The sequence below is a fragment of the Chinchilla lanigera genome, unplaced genomic scaffold (assembly GCF_000276665.1).
Source record: "Chinchilla lanigera isolate Chin_1 unplaced genomic scaffold, ChiLan1.0 scaffold00002, whole genome shotgun sequence".
Classification (NCBI taxonomy): Eukaryota; Metazoa; Chordata; class Mammalia; order Rodentia; family Chinchillidae; genus Chinchilla; species Chinchilla lanigera.
In genome coordinates this window covers 50,027,947-50,045,798 of record NW_004955403.1, presented here as the reverse complement: position 1 = coordinate 50,045,798, position 17,852 = coordinate 50,027,947, and the positions used below count along the sequence as shown (strand labels likewise).

At 45.8% G+C, this 17,852-nt stretch overlaps 1 protein-coding gene across 1 annotated transcript in view; it reads right to left on the bottom strand.

The window, feature by feature from the left end:
* Positions 1-6,998: 6,998 nt before the first annotated feature.
* The window catches only part of Ephx2 (epoxide hydrolase 2, cytoplasmic), a 39,238-nt gene continuing 28,384 nt past the window's right edge, over positions 6,999-17,852 (bottom strand). Inside the window, exons 13-19 of the mRNA XM_005373744.2 lie at positions 17,709-17,780; positions 13,716-13,749; positions 11,633-11,735; positions 10,910-10,979; positions 9,125-9,205; positions 8,765-8,823; positions 6,999-8,627 (exon numbers count right to left, since the gene is read on the bottom strand). Coding sequence (XP_005373801.1) covers positions 8,549-8,627; positions 8,765-8,823; positions 9,125-9,205; positions 10,910-10,979; positions 11,633-11,735; positions 13,716-13,749; positions 17,709-17,780 — 498 coding nt within the window. The 3' untranslated portion in view covers positions 6,999-8,548. The remainder of the gene's footprint in view (positions 8,628-8,764; positions 8,824-9,124; positions 9,206-10,909; positions 10,980-11,632; positions 11,736-13,715; positions 13,750-17,708; positions 17,781-17,852) is intronic.

Below are 17,852 nucleotides of genomic sequence, written 5' to 3'. Positions count from 1 at the left end.
CTTGCTGGGATGGTACATGCCTGTAATCCCATCACCTGGGAGCCTGAGGCAGGAGGATCATCACGAGTTTGTAACCAGCCTGGGCTACATAATGAGCTCAAGTCCAGCCTGAACTACATAGGGAGACCTTGTCTCAAAAAAACAAACAAACAAACAAACAAAAAAACACATTTCCAAGGGGCAGGGATTAATGAAATACCTAACAACAAATAGATTCACACATACTTCTTAAGTGAAGTTTTAATTCTTAATAATAATCCATTAAATATGTATTTGTTGGCTCAATCATAGGTGCTAAGTATCATATTCAAGTGCACAAGCCCCGAAAATGGCTCCCCGGATCATGAAATAAAGCAGAGCCACCCAAGCCTTTGACTCCTGACCTCAAACAACCGCAGATGAGTTTGGTCTGTTTTTGACTTTTTTGGAGATAGAACCAATTACTAGTTGCTCTTTTATGCTTGGGTTCCTCTAATATGACAGTTGTAAGGTTCATCTACAGTAATATTTTTAGTTTATTTGTTTATTTTTTAAAATATTTTTCACACATAGAATGGTGTACCACCATGTGCTTTCCATTTTACTGTTGGTGGACATTTGGTGTGTTTCCAAGTTATTAAAAACAATATAGAGCTACACATATTCTTGGATATGGTTTTTGGTGTAAAGATAGGGATTTCTGTAGGACATACTTCTAGAGCAGAGCTGATGGATTATAAGGTGTATCTTAGGAGATTCTTCCAAGAGTTCTCCAAGACTGTGGTACTAATTTGTACTCCTGTCAAAAGTGTATGGAAAATAAATCAGACACACAAGCTCAGATACCACATGGCTTCTCTTGTATGAGTCACCCAAATTATAAATGAAGAACAGAATAACAGATAGTAGGAAGTAGGGACATAGGTCTTTCCCAAATGGGAAGGGACTCAAGAGGCAGAGGGGCGAGAGGAAGGAGATGAAAAAGGACTCGGAATATGCTATGTACATGTATCAGCTCCACACAACCCTGTAAACATTATATACTGCAAACGTGTACTAATAAAAAATTCAAATTACTCCATATCAGTGCCTAAACTTTTCTATTTCATTTATTTTGATCTAACTGTAGGGATCCTATATTTTCCTTTTAATTTATGTTTTCTTGATAGTTAATGAACTGTAACTCAATTTTCCCTGTTTATGCCAATGCATATAACCGGTGGAGACTTTGGTACAGTTTCTAACTGGGCTGCCCTGTTTATTACACACGGAAACTGTTAATGTGTTATAGATGAGGTACCTTTGTTGGATATAATGATTTCAAATCCACAAGGTATTTGAAAGCTTTTTGTGGAGAATACAAGTCATATTCAGAATTTCACAAGCTTAAAATTTGTCTTGCTGGTTGAATTTGGGGGCCAGTTATTGTAATTTTTTTTTGAGTACCAGGAATCAAACTCAGGACCTTGTGCTTGCCCGGCAGCTGCTTATGCCACTGAGCTATGTCCCGGGCCTGGGACCAGTTATTAATTCATGCCTATCCTTGGTCTGACATAATTTTAGATTAACCCACATATTTATTAATCCAGTTATTTATTCTTAGAAGGTCTTATTATGTGGTAGTGGAAATTAAACCCAGGACCCTCCCACTAAATTACATCCCCATCCCATTTCTTTATTGATTTTGGTTTTTATTTATTTATTTATTTATTTATTTATTTATTTATTTTGGTTTTTTAGATAGGATCCCACTACATAGTCTAGGCTGGGCTTGGACTCACTGTGTACCCAGGCTACCTAAAGCTCATGGTGATTCTCCTGCCTCGGCCTCCTGAGTGTTAGGATTATTGTACCTGATCCTGTACTTGTTTTATGGTAACTTTATTGGTATAAACCAAATCCTCTATTGCAGGGAGGACAATGAAGAGGGACAGATCCACAGTGAGAGTTCACATTTTAAATTTGTCTTGAAGGGTGACTTTGAGGACCAGATACAAAGTCATACTTACCTCTGGCCTGGTATACTTTTAGATTAATTCACATACTTACTAATCGTTACTTATGTGGTGATTATTAGCTCAAACAACTCTGTGTGTGTGTGTGTGTGTGTGTGTGTGTGTGTGGGTGTGCATTTGTGTGGCACTGGGGATTGAACCCAGAGCCGCCTCACTAAACTGTGTCCACATCCCTTTTTATTTTTTATGTGGGGACAGAGTTTTGCTAAGCAGCTAACTTGCCCAGGCTGGGTTCACACTTGCAAGCTTCTGACCTCAGCCTTTTCGAGCTCTGGGATCACAAGCATGCATCAGCACTCCCTGCTCCAAAGAACTTTTGTTTTGTTTTGTTTTGGTTTGGTTTTTGTTTTTTTTTCCAATACCGGAAATCAAACTCATGACCTTGAGCTTGCCAGGCAGGCGCTGTGCCGCTGAGCTAAATCCCCAGCCCCTCCAAGCAACTTTTGAAAACCTGGCATTTAATTTAGACCACTTAAGGCTATACTTTCAGAGATCATTTCTATAGTGTGTTTATTTGGACCACTTATTTGAAGCAATAGTCACTATAAAAGCCCTGTGTTCCATTTCTACCCAACCTCCTAAAAAAGAAAACAGAAAGAAATTTAAATTCTTTCAAATGAGAAGAAAGTATCCTATAGGAACTTTTAAAGGAGAGATGTCTATTAGGGCGCTGTTGTTGTTTTATATTGTTCAGTGGTTCTGGGATCAAAAATCCAGCCTCGATCAGCCTATTCTTGCTAAGGAGTTTCCTGCGCTGTCTGCAGCTCCCAACTGCCTGCTGCCTCCGCTGTCCTGCTGTATCCCTGTGTCCCTCCTGCCTGAGGATAGGTGAACTCTGAGCACCTTCCTGGTTCATCCTGCAGATGACAGAGACACATGTCCAACTCGGTGCTGGGTGATGACAGTATATTCTCAGTGGGAACAGTTTTTGTTTTACTGAATGACTTCCACGTGCCAGGCTGTTAGTCCAAAGGACTTATCTGTCAGAATATCTAGTTGACTGTTCATTTAGTAGAATTTCAAAAGTCAAGCAATATTTCCTGTGAAGTGAATTTGGTTATAGGACAGCAAAAAATTTCTAGCAAAACAGGAAGAAAATAAAATTGTCTGGTTATACCTGAAAAACTTTGTTAGGATTGTGTGGCATATTTCTGTTGGATTCTATTTAGTCATATATTTGAAAGGCTCCTTTCACAAAGATACGAATGTAGTGAATTTTCTAATTCTAGTTCTTCCTTTCTTCCTCTGTGTATTGCCAGTATTTCTCCATATCAGTCATTTTTCTGCACCCCACCCACTTTATTTTGTTTTTAGCAGAGGTGAGTTAACATGACTAATAAAAGTGAAACACAAAATACTTAGGTTAACTTTGAACAGGTGCATATCCATTCCCCAGCCTTTTGGCTTCAGACTGAAAATTCTTTCTTGGATTAACCTTCTTAGAGGTTTTTTTTTCTTTCCGGAAACTGACATCCCCTAACACTCTTATGATTGCTACAGAATCTATAGAGAATGTAAAAACCATTTGAAGATACTAAATGCACCTCTTAGCATGTAAATCTTTCCAACCTTTATTAACAAACTGGCAGGCATAGGTGCTTGGGGTGGATATGGCTGCTTGTCCATGGCAGGTGCTCAACTTTCCAAGCACAGATGTGCGCTCTGCCCGTGAGTGTGTCACCTGCTACACTTTATCATGAGTCAGTTAATGGCACCGTGTGGATGTGCAGAGAGTTACCAGCTTCCTCTTGTTGGAGGTTTTGGTGCTTCCTGGTTAGCTCTTCTCAGATTAATCTTCTCTGGGTAGTGATAATTCTTAGGATGAGTCCCTGGGGGTATAATTTTGCACAGATGTGCTTCATGTGCACAGATGTGGGTGTGCATAAGCACACCATGTTCTACTGGTGTAGTGTCAGATTAATTTCCAAAAATATCATACCTGATTACACTTCCTTCCAATAATTTGTAGGAAAACATCCATTTGAATGTTCCCTTTTCATCACTGAGCTCATTCGTAACAATTTAAGAATACAGAAAACTTGCTTGGTTAGCTAGGAGAGATGTTAATTTTAACGTTTTAGTTGCCATTTTTATTTCAAGATGAGGCCTTCCCTTTAAACTTGCTTTGTGACTTGGTGGCATATCATGTTGATTTTTCTCATCTTTTTCTCTATTTCTTGCTGCTTTGCGCTCACTTTTTATCAATTCAGGATATAAGCTTTGTCCATCATTGTGAGCAAAATAGTAATGTTTATTTCTCTCAGTGAGCATGGTTACAATTGCACACACATTTTCACAGAAAGTTAAGGAGAACATACCTTGAATTTTAATTTTAATGTAAATAATTTTTGAAAGTTGAAATGTATTTGGTGATATAGTATTTATTTGTGCACATTTATTTAGCAAGAGCATTAAAATTCTTTGAGAATCATGGTTAAAAAAAAGCTGGCTTTTATCATAATCTGGAGACTTCTCAAGTAAATGTTTTGCATCATATGCAGAATGTGCGGTTCACGAGATCTTGTCAGATTTATGTTTATGACCTGAATTTGTGTGTCCTATGAAGAGACCTTGCTATCCCGGAGCCTTTCCACTGAGCTACATCCTCAACTGTTTTATTTTTTATTTTGAAACAGGTGTTGCTAAATTGCTATATTGCCCAGGCTGGGCTTGAACTTGTTCCCTCCTGCTCCAGCCTCACAGAGGCTGTGATTATACATGTATGCCATCATGTCTGGTGGATTGACTAATGGTCAACTTGGAACACCCAGGTGAACTGAGTGAGCATGGGTCTGGTGTGGAAGGCCCCCCTGAGGATTGCTGCCAACAGCATAAGAGGAGAACTGGAGGGGAAGGTGGTGTGCTGCTGCTGGAGAAGCTTGTCACGCTGGTTTTCTGATAAGAACTCAGCTGTTCTCGTCTTGGGTCCTCACTGTCGCTGAGGATGGCTGTGGTTCTTTTTGGGGGAGCTGTGGTCCTTACCTTGAGCGTCGCTTCCTGGCTCCGGTACAGGTCTCTCAGCAGATCTCACAGATCTGTTTGTGCCTGGCGGCACTGATCCTTCACCCTGCTGGCACAGACTTTCTAGTGTCTACTGCTATAGGGGAAAAAAACTCCCAACCTGAAGGATATCTGGGATGAGTCTGTGTTCTCTAAAATTAAAGAATGAATTTTAGGAACAACAGAGATTAACAGCAGAGTATATTTATTGAGGGAAAGAAAGCTTCTGCCCCAGAGAGGGACAGTGGGGGGCCAGAGTGGGTTGCCCAGGAGCCTGTCTTTTCTAGGGATTTTAATAGAGCAAATCCAGGAGGTGAGGCAGATCCAAGGTGGAAAACTTGGGAACTTGCTAGGTGGGCGTGAGGGGGGATGAAACTCTGGTTAACCAGTAAGACTATCCTAAAATTGATTAAATTGGGATCAAATAGAAAAGCGAGTCAGGTAGCCAGCGGGCAGGAATACAGAACAGGTGTCTTTCCTGTAGGAGGTTGGACTAGTGACTCTTCTGGCTTTATCAAGGTGATTGCTACCTATTTAGAATATCAATCCCTGAGGTCTACACCTAGGGAAGTATGTGGGCACATCTGTTTAATCTTCTGTTCACAGCTGGAGGGGTCTCTCTCTCCCACAGGTGCAAGGTATCTCATCTTTCATACTGGCTCCTTCGAGGGCCTGGCCCTCTCTAACTGCCTATAATATTTCTAATACTTCCATCTAACTCAGCTGCCTGTAACACTACTACCGGCCTTTGATCTTCCCAGGGCAGATCTTTGATAGGCTTGCATGAGAGAGCCAGATATGCTGACACACACCTATAATCCCAGCATTTGGGAAGCTGAGGCAGGAGGATCACCCTGAGTTTGAGGCCAGCCTGAGCTACATAGTGAGTTTAAGGCCAGCTTGAACTACATAGCAAGATCCTGTCACAAAAAACCAAATAGACTTACGTGAGATGTGGGCTCTAGCTCTCCAGCTGGCCTCGTGCGGGGCACTGCCGTAGGATCTAGGCCCTCAGTTGGATTCTTTGGGTCTTTAATTTGTGGACAGGTCTCTTGCACTCCTCTGCATTTGACTTTTTGGGTGAATATTATAAAATAATCCTATAAATTATGTGTCTTGTATTAAATCTATTCCTTTGCAAAGCCTGACTACAACATCTGGCTTGAAGGCATTTGATTCACTGGACCTCTATTTGCCAGAAAAGTAGAATTTCTGAGGTACCTGTGAAGGTTTATGGAGATTATTGGATAGAGCTTTGATTTTGAGCTAATAGGGAAAATAGACTTGCCTGTGTGTGCTCTTCCTCGTGATGTTCCAGGGTGCTTCTCCCCTCATCTGCTCCCTTACAAATGATCTTGGACATACAGTTCATGAAGCAATGTTATGACTATACGTTATCCCCCTAAGACCCATGTTTGCCTTTTAAATGAACCCTTCAACTCTCAGATGCAAAATGATGGAGGAGCCGGCAGTGTGGCTGGAAATTTAAAGTCACTATAGGTCTCGTCCTAGGATAACCTGGAAATGGCACAGTTCATCCTTCTGCAGCATTTCTTCTCATCAGGCACTGGTCAAAAACTCTGCATACATTACCATAATTAATGTCAACAGCCTGGTATGCACTAGGTGCTACTAATGCTTGGTACTATTAAAATTAGGTACTATTTACAGGTAAGGGCGGGAGGCAGCAACCCTTTCTCAAGGTCACACACAGTAAGTGCAGCAGATATCTGACCCAGTTGGTGTGACTCCAGATTTAGAAAGGGATAGGTCTGTGGTGGAAGACGCCCAACTTTGGAACCACAGCCCGAGTCACAGCTTGCCCCAATCTAGCCAAGTGGCTCTGGGCAAGTTAGCTGAACTTGTTTCCCCACCTGTGAAATGGGAATGACCCTCTGGAAAGGTCAGCGGTGGTGTGTCTAAGACCAGGGATACTGCTGACATCTCTGACTGCTCTTGATTTTTGTCACACACACAGAGACACACGCAACCTTGCTGCCTGGCCAGCTTATACTCATCTTTATTCAGAACTTGCCTGGGGAGTCCACACGCTCTGCAGCACTTCCCTACACAGGATAGACCAAGGGTGGCGTGCAGACATCTGTGAGTGTACTGTGCTAGAGCAGTAGGTGGAAAGGTCTCAGGACCCAGCCTGGGACTTGGTTGGGGGAACAGCTGGCAGACGCTAGACTGCAGAATGCAGAGCTTGGGTGGAGGGTCGGGACAGCCAAGGTGGAATGTGCAGGATTCAAAATGGCGGCGCTGAAGGATGTGTGAGAATCATGGGGTCATGGCCAGGCTGGGGTGGCGGGAGTAGGGGCCGGGCTCAGTCCAGCAGGAAGGCTTTATATCCAGAGGCTGTGACCTCCAGTGTTCAGGATCAGATTCTGTGTTTGCGCGGCAGGGGGCAGTTAGGAGGCTGCTGCATCAGGACGCTGGTGTTCAAAGCGGGGCAGAGGACAGACCGGTGTAGGGGACAAAACTAGGAAATTGGGTCCCTCTGTATTTGAACATGACAAGAGAAAGAAGCTGGAGGAGGAGAGCAGCACTGAACCCTGTGGTGGTTGCTGACCAAATGGGGAGCTGTAAATTTAAATTTAAATTAAACTTAAATGAAATTTAAATCCACAGTCTCGGTAGCACAGTGCAAGTGCTTCGGGTCTTCACTGGTACCCACTAGGGAACCAGGGAGGAAAGGCACATGGGTACTGGGGCTCAGGACTGCAGACCATTGCCTCTTCCCCACAGGTTCCCAGACAGCGCTGGCCTGGCTCACAAGGCACCTGGAGACCACAGCAAGGCCCAAGAGCAGAGGGAAAGTGTCTGTCCATCCCGATGCAAGACCTCCTTCCAACAAGTACCCACTCTACCTTCTCAAGAGCACAAAGATCAGAGTGTTGCTTCTATAGAGGTGCCCCCCAGCCTCATGTCGTCCTAGCTGGGGCTTTGGAAGGTCGTTGGAATATCTGGCTCATAGCTGATTTGCTGTGCTAACTTGCTGACCTGCCCTAGAGCCAGAGGACTATGGGTTGAAACCTCTACAAATGGAGCCAAAAAAACCCTCTGTTTCTTTGAGTTGCTGCGGTTGGGTATTGTGTCCTGGTGATCAGAAAGTGACTACAACACAGAGACACAGCCATTTTTGCTTTATTGATTAAGGGATCCTATTCTCTGCTGCGATGTTTCCAAAGGAACTGCAGATTTTCCTGCAGAACTATGAACTGTCAAAGAGAAATCACCACAAGATCACCTCACCGTGTCCCCACAGGACATGGGCCATTTTAATCCCCTCCCACCTTCCCCTCTAGCCTCTGCTTACTCCTGTCATGTTGCCATTGACATTAGCCATCAGTGTGATCACACCCAGGGAATTAACATGCGCTCTCTCCTGCATTTATGATTTGCAAACTCAATTGACTTCACTTTAGAGAAAATCACTTTTTGGACAATGTCTTCAGATCAAAGCGCTGGGTCTAAGAGATGTGTGTGATGCCACCTCTGGACACCAAGCCTTCCCTGGATGACCAGGCCAGAGGACTTGGACTTGCCACAGGCTAAATCTTCGAGAGGAGGGTCGAGTTCTTGACTTCAGCCTCTAGCCAATCAATGAGGATCTGATTCACCTCAGCGGGCCTGGGTGAGGACAAAGCGCAATTCACATCGAGGCCACCGACCTCCCGGAGGCTGAAGCCAGCAGCACGAGGACTGCAAAGCTTTCACTCAGGAACAGGAAGCGGGGCGTCCTGACCCCCACCCAGGGACCTCCTTACTTCTCCATCTGTGTCCAGTGTCCACAGTTCTTAATGTGCCCTCTTTTCAGGTGGGGAATCTGAAAGAGAAGCCCATGCAGGAAAGGTTAAGCAGCAAAGTGCAAGTGACTTTGGTTTCAGGTGAGTGTGGTAACGGTGGGGGCCACCTGGGAGGGCACCCTTTGCTCTCTGGGTCCCACAGGCCACCCCCAGCGAGCCCTGCATCATTTATGGAAGGAATGAGGGGCGGAGGAAGGACTATGTCAGCATGGGACAAGGGAACGGTTAGCCTCTGTCCTATTCTCCGCTGCTGTCTCCTGCAGGACCCCTGTGACCTCTCCCAGGGTGCACTCATGACCCCGGGCAGTGATGTTCCCTCACCCGGTCCTCCATGTGCTTGGACATCTCAGGAACAAGTACGACATCTTTCTCTGCCGTCACCATCAGGGCCGGGATCAGGATCTGGTGGGGAACAGGCCACAGGAGCAGCGGCAGTCCACACTGATGCCCTCTGCCCACCCAGACATGAGCAGCACCCTCACGCCCCTGTGTGTGCGCATGTGTGTGCACATGCGTGTGTGCTGGCTCCCACCACCACCACCTTAGGAATGCCCACCTTCCCGCTGCAGGGCTGGCTGCTCCTGCCAAGCTGAGCAGGAGGGGGTCTCCCTTATTCCCAGAGATCTTCAGTGTGATGGGTTTAGGACACAGTGCCCAGCATCACACAAATGTGTCAGACAGTGGGGTCTGGGTGCTCAGTGACTGGTGCTCGTGGAACTGACTCTGTAGCACTAGTAGGAGGACAAAGGTCAAGATTCCTTGCGTCTCCTTCAACGCAGTGGCCAGGACTCCAGAGAACAAAAGGGTTAGCAAGATGGCACTGGAGCCAGCAGGGGTGACATCACTTTGACCTGCTGGCGGATGGGCACTGGATGCCTAGGAAGCCCCTGCTTTCTCTCTGTTCTCTTGCTACCCTTTCTGTCATGTCCAAGCTGCCTCACAGGGCCCGATGGGGAACTTGCCCTGTTTTTCACCTACAAGTGCAGAGTGATAGACTCCTCAACACACCCCTCCTCTGGAGCCACAGGAAATTCCAAGGTGATCTTGTGGCTGAGACTAATCCCAAGTCACTGCTGTGGGGTTCTGTAAATTCTAGAACATTCCAAGCCAAAATGTAAACTGGCGGGGGGTGTGAGAGGAGGTGGGACAGGAGTGAGGAAGAGCTGGCAGGTGGAGGTGGAGGAACGGGGTTCCCAGCCTACGCTACGAGGGGTCACTTCCCCAGTGCCTTTGCTTCGCTCTGTGCTTGAGAGATCTGGTCCGTGGAAGTGCAGTGCGGTGTTTTGTCAGTCACAGATTATAAAGGTGATCATGACAAAAACTAGTTTAACAAGTGCCTTGTGCCAAGTGCCTGTTCTTAACACCACACACGCCCACTTCCTCACAGAGGGAGGCACTGTTGTCATTCCTTTTTTGCAGAGAGGGCAACAGAGGCTCAGAGGGGTCCAGTGTCTTTCCCAACATCACCGGGGCCGAGCTGATCTCAGTCTGCTGTAAACTGTGGTGTCGCATGCTCTGCCTCTCGGGACCCTTTCCAGCAGGGCATCACTGCCTGCATCACTGGCTGCGAGATCCCCGAGGTCGAGCTCACTGCCTGGCTCATCACCGGTGTGTTCACGCACAGGCTGGGAGCCCACAGATAACCAGGCTCCCAGGGAGCTGCCCAAGGCCCGCTACATGCAATACTACCTCTTAACGTTTGAATGTAGAATTATTCCCTGTGGAGACCCAGGGATTAGAAATCTACCATTTGCTTGGCAAATGAGGAAACAGGCTCGGAGACACAACCAGAGTGACAAAACCAGAGGCCAAAGGCAGGCCTGAGACCATGCCACTCTCCTGTGGTTGGGTTCCATCACCCCTGTCACCCTGGGAGATATTCTGGCCCATCTGCTGCCTCGGTCAGTTACCTGGACATAGCTCTGCTGTCCCCAGTATCATCCAAAGGGACACATGGCAGGGAGAAGGGGCCTCAGAGGAGGCTCCTGAGTGGAGTCCTGTTCCAAAACCCAGAGGGAGAGGAAGCAGGAAGCGGCCCAGCTCTGGCCCAGGGTCTTATCCAGAGTCTAACTGAGGCTCCCAGGAGGAGGCAGGCGCTGCACTCACCTTCCGTCCCACACCTCTGCAGCCCCACTTCCAGTTCCGTTCCATATTGCGATACCAGTTCAGGGGGCCTCTACGAGTGGGTTGGAACACACACATGTAAGATGTGACTGCTGCAGTCCCCACAGGAACCCTTGGGCCAGAACCAGCCCTCCCAGGGAAGCAGCCTTCTGCAGGGCCTGACAAGAGTGTCCAGGACCTGTACCTTGGGGTGGGCACCCTTGCTGAGGACAGAGACAGAGGATTCCAGCAGAGGGCAGCCTGAGGGGCTTCCAGAACTATCCTCCAAGAATTGTGTTGATTGGGGGAGGCTGCTGAGTTGGGACAGTGAGTTAGCCCTCCACACCTGGAGGCCACTCCCCGGCTCCCCAGGACCCACTGGAAAGGAGTATCAGCAGGCCATACAGAAGCCTGAACTGACAGTGATGCTACTCCTATGGATTTCTGCATTTTTCTGAAGATGGAACCATCGTCTTGTTCTCAGAGGAGCTGTAACTAGAAATAATTAAAACTCTCTGCCCTGTGGGAGGCCCACGGCATAAAAAAGAGCAAGCTAGGCTATCTCACAGTCTGCTGAGCCCCAGATGGCAGTGAGCGGCCCGACACTGGAGGCACTGAAGCACGGGTGGGCCTGAGCTTGCAGGGGACCATGGTAGAGGGAGATGGCTGGGGTCCCCCTCTGCTGGCCACCTGGCCTCTGTGTCAGGGGCACGGTCCTCTGTGTACCTGAAGCCAGACTTCTTGAACTGCTGCACATAGAACTGAATCTCCTCCTCGGTGACCATCTTGCTGAGGCCGGGATCCTCTGGGGTCTTCACAAAGAGCCCTCCTGCAAAGAGCCACTCATCTCACCTGCGCTCAGGCTGGTACTTCTGCTGGGTTAGATCCAGGATGCCCCTGTTCCAGGCCAGGTCACCCCGTTGCCTGCACCCCCTTAGACAAAGCCTCTTCTACCAGCTATGTCCCTTTGGAGAGGCCTATCCTACGACTTCCTGTCCATGCTGCCTCGTGGCCAGGAAGAACCGGAGGCCAAGGAGCTGGGGTCTTATTGCAGACTCCCCTTTGGGATCTTTGTGTGGGAGGCCCTCTCTGTTTCAGAGAGGTACTGTGTCCTGGCAGTAGTGGGTCCCCTGAGAGGGCCACTTGACAGCTGGCAAACAAAGGACGATTCAGTTTCTGGGACACACCCAGGGGTGTTAATGCTGGCACCCAAATGGCCCCACATCACCCTTTTAAGACCCAAGGTACAGGGGCCGGCCATTGATGGAGGCCATTATGAAGCAGTTCTGAGCAGGATTTAATATTAACCAGTTGGCTTTTCATGTTTAAGCATGAGTTTGCCTGAGGCCTAGGCCCTTGTCTGAAGATGGGCAATGGACTCATAGTAAGTGAGCCTCTATGAGTCATTGGTCCCTGCTGATGCCTGTACTGGCCTGTGAAGTTGGGACGTCTCAAAGGACAAAGGCCACACATGAGGACGTTTGGCTCCAACCCCAATTAACTAAAAGGAGACTGTAGCTGCAGGTGTCTCACTCCTGCAGTGAAGGCCTTCCAGGAGTTAACATAGTTCTCCTAAATTAACATAATGTATTACAATATTGGAGAAGTCCTTAAAGAGTCCTGCCCAGATTCTTGTATTTTCTTCAGTATTCCCCTCTTTTGTTTGAAAACCTAATAAATATGGGCTGCCTAGAGAAGTTTTTTGTCTTAACCAAGAGAACCTAGAATTCTGTGAGAGGGCTGGACCCTCCGGCAGCCCTAAAATCATTTCAGTTGTCTCATTTATTTAAGTCTTGGCCATCCACTCATTTGGGAGATTGTGGACCTGATTAGCCTGCAATAACTAAAGGATATTATCAATGCAATAGGCCATTGTAGACTTCTGTGCCTGATGTCATAGAGGTAAGTGACCAGCTATCCCCTGTGACAGGCTGGCACTTTTTTCCCACTTATATCTCAGCACCCCAGCTTTAAGTGCACCCTAACTGCTATTTTCACCCCATTACTGCTGCTCTGCCTCCCTGAGACCCTGGGCTCCCTGAGGGCGGCAGCTCTGCTTCCCATGGACCTGTATCTGTGGTCCCAGCTGCTGTTTCCTGGGCACATGCTCAGAACGCACTGGGGACAAAATGGCTGAGTAAATGAATGTGCTAAGGAGTGGGTGTGTGAAAACATAAAGCAATGGCAGGACGAAGGGGGCATTCCTTGACTGGATGATGCCTAGAGTCATAGGAGTTTAACCCCAGCTCTGCCCTTCTGGGTAAGTCAACCCTCTGAGACCTGTTGAGTAGTACGGAGGTCATCATGATGATATCAGACATGTTCTGAGGATTATAAATAATCTACCTACTGGGGGCAGAGTGCAGTGTCTGATGCCAACAGCAGGTGCTCAAAGCAGTGGCAGTGATCAGCAATATTAATAAAATACAAGAGGATAATGGCAAGGGCACAGTGTTGGGGCAAAAATAAGGTTTTGTGGGAATGAGGCTCTGATCTGAGCTCCACTCCAACTGCTTGCTTTGGTCAGCCCCACAGGGAGGACAGGATGTCCCTCCTAGAGTGACCAGAATAGGGATCTTGGGGGGCAGCAGGTGACGAAGGAGGAGGGGGGGGTGGGGGGGGCAGCCCTTTGGGGCCCCCCACGCTCAAGGTGACCCTGCAGGTCCCTTCACCAGCTTGGGCTCAGGTCCTCATCAGCACAGGTGGAATTGCCCCCAACAAGCTCCCAAAGCCCTCCAAGCCCTGCCTGCTTAGGATCCTGGTCCACAGCTCCTTACAGCAAAGGAACCTGGGCCACACAGTTTCTTACCCATTTCAGTGACTTTATGCACACTGAGAAAACCCTGTGGGAAGAGAGGGGTAGAAAGGATGTCAGGGAAGCAAAGCAAGTATCCTGAAACCAGTCTTCTGAAAGCCCACTTACAACCAAACTCCAGCAAGTACCATATAGGCTACCATGGTCCCATGCAGACTACCCCAGAGAGGGGTTTGTTCTGAGACCCCTCGGGATGAATGCCCAAGGTGCACTGGACTGAGCAGAACACTGTATGCTATGTGCTTTTTACACACTTCTGATATGTGCCTACACACCTATGATAAACTTTACCTCATAAATGAGGTCCAGAAAAAGATTGCCAATAATTAATAACGAAACAGGGTACCCAAGCAATACTGCAATAAAAGGTATGTACATGTGGCCTCTCTTTCTCTCCCAAAACATAAGAGACAAGAAGATGACTCACATCCCAAGGGGGCAGTGTGAGATTTCATTAGACTTACCCCGAATGGTACCTGATGTAAAACTAATTATTCTTTTTCTGGAATTTTGCATTTAATGTCTATGGACCACGGTTGGCCAAGAATAGCCGAAGCCATGGAAAGTGAAATCATGGAGAAGAAGGGACCACCCTGTCACAAGCTCACTAAGCCCCCACAGAACCTCCTGTGAGTCAAACAGAGTGCTGACTGACAGAGCTCTGGGCTGAGACAGCCAACTGGACCAAGAGATGATAGCTGAGACCCACAGAGGGGAAAAGACCAAGAACGAGACACTCCCTAGACTGGTGCAACAGCTGTAGAAATCAGTGTGGAAATTCCTCAAAAAACTAAGACTAGAGGTCCCAGTTGACCCAGCTATTCCCCTTCTGGGTATCTTCCTGAAAGAATTAAAAGCATCATACTACAGCAATATATGTGCACCCATGTTTATAGCAACTTAGTATGTAATAGCCAAATCTTGGATCAAGCACCCATCCTGGTGAATGGATAAAGAAAACATGGATTTTTTATACAAGGGAGTACTACTTGGCCATAAAGAAGGATAAGCTTGAGACATTCCTAGGTAGATGGATGCACCTGAGACCATATTCTTAAGTGAAATAACTCAGACACATATGTGTAAATATCACATTGTTTCTCTGGTGTGAGAAACTGAAAGTGTAAATAAGGACAAGAATGTATAATAAACATTGTGAAATAGGAAGAAAATGTTCAAATGGGGTGAGGAACAAGGAGAGGAGAAAAGAAGAAAAAAATGGAAAAGAAGCTTTTGTAAATGGGGAGGGAATGAGGGGTTGAAGGGAGGGTAGAGGAATGGGGAAAAAACCAAGTTATATCATGTACAGGTACACATTCTCTATGATGAATGTGATAATTATGTATATCGAAAATATACCAATAAAATCTGATTTAAAAAATAAAGAGTGAGACATTCCCTGCCCCTCCATGATAAAACCTTTGCACCCTCAGATAAAGGGTAGATTAGAAAAAATCCAGCCATCGTGGCAGGAGATGTTAAGGGAATTTACCCTTCTCAGTTTGTTACCAAAAGAAAATAAAAAGGAGTTCTCCTAAAACTTTACAGCTACTAATTTGCCTTCACCCCGTTTGTGTCTGAACTTACACTGTCTGTGTGATCAGGAAAGCCCGATGCGTGACACAAACAACAAAGAAAACCCAGGCAGGTAACGCAATCAACATGCTGCACCAGAGAGAGGCTAAGCCACTCAGGACGGTCAGTTCCTCAGCCCAAACTGAAGCAGGCTCGGAAAGATTAAGGGTTGCTACAGACAAAACCTCAAACCAAAACTACCAAACACACACACACACACACACACACACACACACACACACACACACAGAGGCCCTTAGCAAGACATAGCACATGCAGCTATCAGTAAAATAAAATATGATGCTCCAAAATAAGAAAAAATAAAATAAAACACATAAAACAAAACAGAAAAGGGAAAGAAGATCAAACATGAATATGTTTAAAATGATTAAAGTCATAAAAGAAACTGAAAATAAGACTAATGAGATTATCAGAATAAATTGGAATGATTTCAAAAAGTACCAAATACAACTTTCATGAATAAAAATAGCTTTTGTATTTTAAAAAAAACTTCAAAGCAGGGATAGACCACAGGTTATGTGATAAAATGTATAAAAGCAAATAATTATATCTGGAAATGTACACTTGAGGCAGATTTCTCAAAAGCAATGGCAGAAGAAAATTCTATACTCAGGTAAACTATTCTTGAAGATTAAAAGCAAAAATATGTTTTCAGGCCACAGTAGCCTTTTTTATTTTGTTTTTAAAATTGTTTTCTTTTTGTTTATTTTTGTATTAGCACATGTTTGCAGTGCATAATGATTACATCCATTGTGAGGAACTGGTACATGTACACAGCACATCTCAGTTCCTTCCCCCCCTTCCTATCCACTCCTATTTTTTAAAAAATATTTTTGCCAGCATCAGATGTTTTCAAGTCTCTATCAAGTTAATTATCATAAACACAGATTAACAGCCAGACTAACAGGTCAAAAAACATATAAGATACGACAATTATACCAAATGAAAGTACACTTTTAGATACATTGGCCACACAGGATTATAATAACTTCCTCCCTCCCTCTCTCTCTCTCTCTGTCTGTCTGTCTCTCTCTTTCTACCCGTCTATTTTATTTTGCACTTTATCTATATAGTGGGATTCTCATATAAAAGAAAGCATGCAATATTTAAGCTTGTGTGTCTGACTTCCATCACTTAACATTATAGTCTCCAGCTGCAACAATTTTCCTACAAATGATCTAAGTTTATCCTTCTTTATAGGACCACATTTTCTTTATCCATTCATCTGTTGATGGACACGTAAGCTGCTTCCAAGATTTAGCTATTATGAACTGAACTGCTGGGTATGCACGTATGGCTGTGATATGATCTCTTAACTCTTTTGGGAAGATACCAAGAAGGGGTATAGCTGGGTCAAAAGGGACCTCTATGTTTAGCTGTTTTGATGAATCTCCATATTGACTTTCTTGGCTGTTGTACCTGTCTACACTCCCACCAGCAATGTGGAAGAGTTCCTTTTCCCCCTGCAGCCTCAACAGAATTTGTTATTGATTGATTTCTTGATGATGACCATGCTTTCTGGAGTGCTGGAGAATCTGGAGAATCTCAGTGTTGTTTTAATTTGGATTTCTTGAATGGCCAGTGATGTTTTATTGTGTATTTATTGTCAGGACAAAATATTCTGACTTTAGCACTAACAGTCTTTGTGTGTATGTGTGTGTGTGTGTGTGTGTGTGTGTGGGAGGGAGGGAGTTGGGTGTATACTGGGGCTTGAACCCATGGCCTTTGCACTGAGCTACATCCCTAAACCTTACTTTATTTTTATTTTTTGAGACGGTTCCCACTAAGTCAATATATGTCCTAGGCTGGGTTCAAATCTGTGATCTTCCTGTCTCAGCCTCCAGAGTGCTAGGATCACAGGTATTCATCAGCACTCCTAGATAGCAGCCTTTTACTGGAGAACCACTAAAGGAGATGCTGCAGGAAGAAAGGAACTAAACTGGACATGAATGAGAGAGATTCAAGAGGAGATCAGAAAGACACTGGAAAACCTGGGAAAGCCTAAGCAGGTGTCGAGTGTATACAGAACAGCAGAAGGGGTGGGGGCTAAGATGAGAGAGGGGGGTGCAAGATATGGAGTTACAGCGTACGGTGTCTGTTGGGTGAGCAAGGAAAGGATATGATTAAGTCAGTTATGCACACTGAATGGAAGCATGGTAACACGGTTTGCAAAGCATCACTAGCATCACCAGGGTTCGGTCCTGAGTGACAGCAAGGATGAAACGTTTCTTTACTGACAGGAGGACAGCAGAGTGGGGATCCTAATCATCTTCACTACCGAAGTCAATATAAGAAAGCCAAATTGCTAATTCCCAGGCCCTAGTGCACCCCAGGTACCCTCTTCCTTCACAGTAGGCCCCTTTCCCTCCCACAACCTACCCCAGCCCTCACCTCATCAGAGGCTCTGAAGAAGGATTTGAAAGTCCGACTCAGGTTCTGTTCCAGCTCAGCCTCCGCCACTCCCTGTAATAGTTAAGAAAGTGAAATGAAGGACCCAAACCCTAACCCTAACCCTACCCCTACCACTAACCCTAA